The sequence below is a fragment of the Apteryx rowi genome, unplaced genomic scaffold (assembly GCF_003343035.1).
Source record: "Apteryx rowi isolate R43461 unplaced genomic scaffold, aptRow1 scaffold_3627, whole genome shotgun sequence".
NCBI lineage: Eukaryota > Metazoa > Chordata > Aves > Apterygiformes > Apterygidae > Apteryx > Apteryx rowi.
Genome location: NW_020450116.1, coordinates 1 through 1,189, shown reverse-complemented (window position 1 = coordinate 1,189; position 1,189 = coordinate 1). Strand labels below are relative to the sequence as shown.

General features: G+C 73.9%; 1 protein-coding gene across 1 annotated transcript; it reads left to right on the top strand.

The window, feature by feature from the left end:
* Window positions 1-76: 76 nt before the first annotated feature.
* LOC112969652 (solute carrier family 52, riboflavin transporter, member 2-like) lies at window positions 77-1,184 on the top strand (the record flags this gene model as incomplete). Its single annotated transcript, XM_026073136.1, has 2 exons — window positions 77-1,026; window positions 1,109-1,184. Coding segments are annotated over exons 1-2 (1,026 nt in total), but the record flags the coding sequence as incomplete, so codon positions are not given.
* Between the last annotated feature and the right edge of the window lie 5 nt (window positions 1,185-1,189).

The window sequence follows — 1,189 nt, the reverse complement described above, 5'->3', positions numbered from 1 at the left end:
GCATGGGGGGACCTGGGGCCATCTGCACGGGGGGACCTGGGGCCAGCACGGCTCGGCAGGGAGGAGAGGGGCCGGGATGCCGCAGAAGTTTGGGGAGAGGGGCCGGCACGTTCCCCAAGGTCACGTGCCGTGGGGACCTGGGGGGCCTGCGAGTGGCAGCCTCTCTCTCCCTCTGCCTCCGCCAGGCTGGAGCCTGCCCGCCTACCTCTCCGTCCTCATCGCGCTGGGCAACGTGGGCCCCGTGGCGGTCACCCTGGTGCACCGGCTGGCGCCGGGGTGCCTGGACGAGCGGCGGCTCATCTACGGCATCCAGGCGGTGGCGGTGGCGGCCGCCTTCTTCCTGGCGCTCTTCTGGGACCACATGGTGGTGGTGGCGGGGCAGGACCGCAGCGTGGCCTACCTGGTGCTGGCCTTCGTCCTGGCCACCGTCTGCTGCACCTCCAACGTCACCTTCCTGCCCTTCATGTACCGCTTCCCGCAGGCCTTCGTCCGCACCTTCTTCGTCGGGCAGGGCCTGAGCGCCCTGCTGCCCTGCGTGCTGGCGCTGGCGCAGGGCGTGGGGCAGGTGGAGTGCCGCAACGGCACGCAGCCCCGCTACCTGGAGGAGCGCTTCCCCGCCACCGTCTACTTCTGGCTCCTGCTGGCCTCGCTGGCCGCCGCCGCGCTGGCCTTCCTGGGCCTGGTGGCGTGGGGCGGCGGCGCGGCCGGCCCCGAGCAGCCGGGCGCCTCCAAGGAGAGCGTGGGCACGGAGGAGGCCTTCCCGCTGCAGGACAGCCCGCCGGCGGCGGTGGGCAACGCCGCGCCGGAGGCTCCGGCACCCGTCCCGCCGCCACCGCCGCCGCCGCGCCGCACCGCCTACCTGCTGGCGCTGCTGGCCGCCTCCAACGCGCTCACCAACGGCGTGCTGCCCTCGGTGCAGAGCTACTCGTGCCTGCCCTACGGCGCCCTGGCCTTCCACCTCGCCGTGGTGCTCAGCAACGTCGCCAACCCCGTGGCCTGCTTCGCCGCCATGTTCCTGCTCTGCAGGTGGGTCCCTCCGCCGGTGCCCGCCCGCCGCCGGCTCGGCCCCGCTCCCAAAGTCTGACCGGCTTTCTTCCTCCCCCCCCAGGTCGGCCGTGGGGCTGGGCATCATCTCGGCGCTGGGAGCGGCGTTCGGGGCCTACCTGATGGTGCTGGCCGCCTTCAGCCC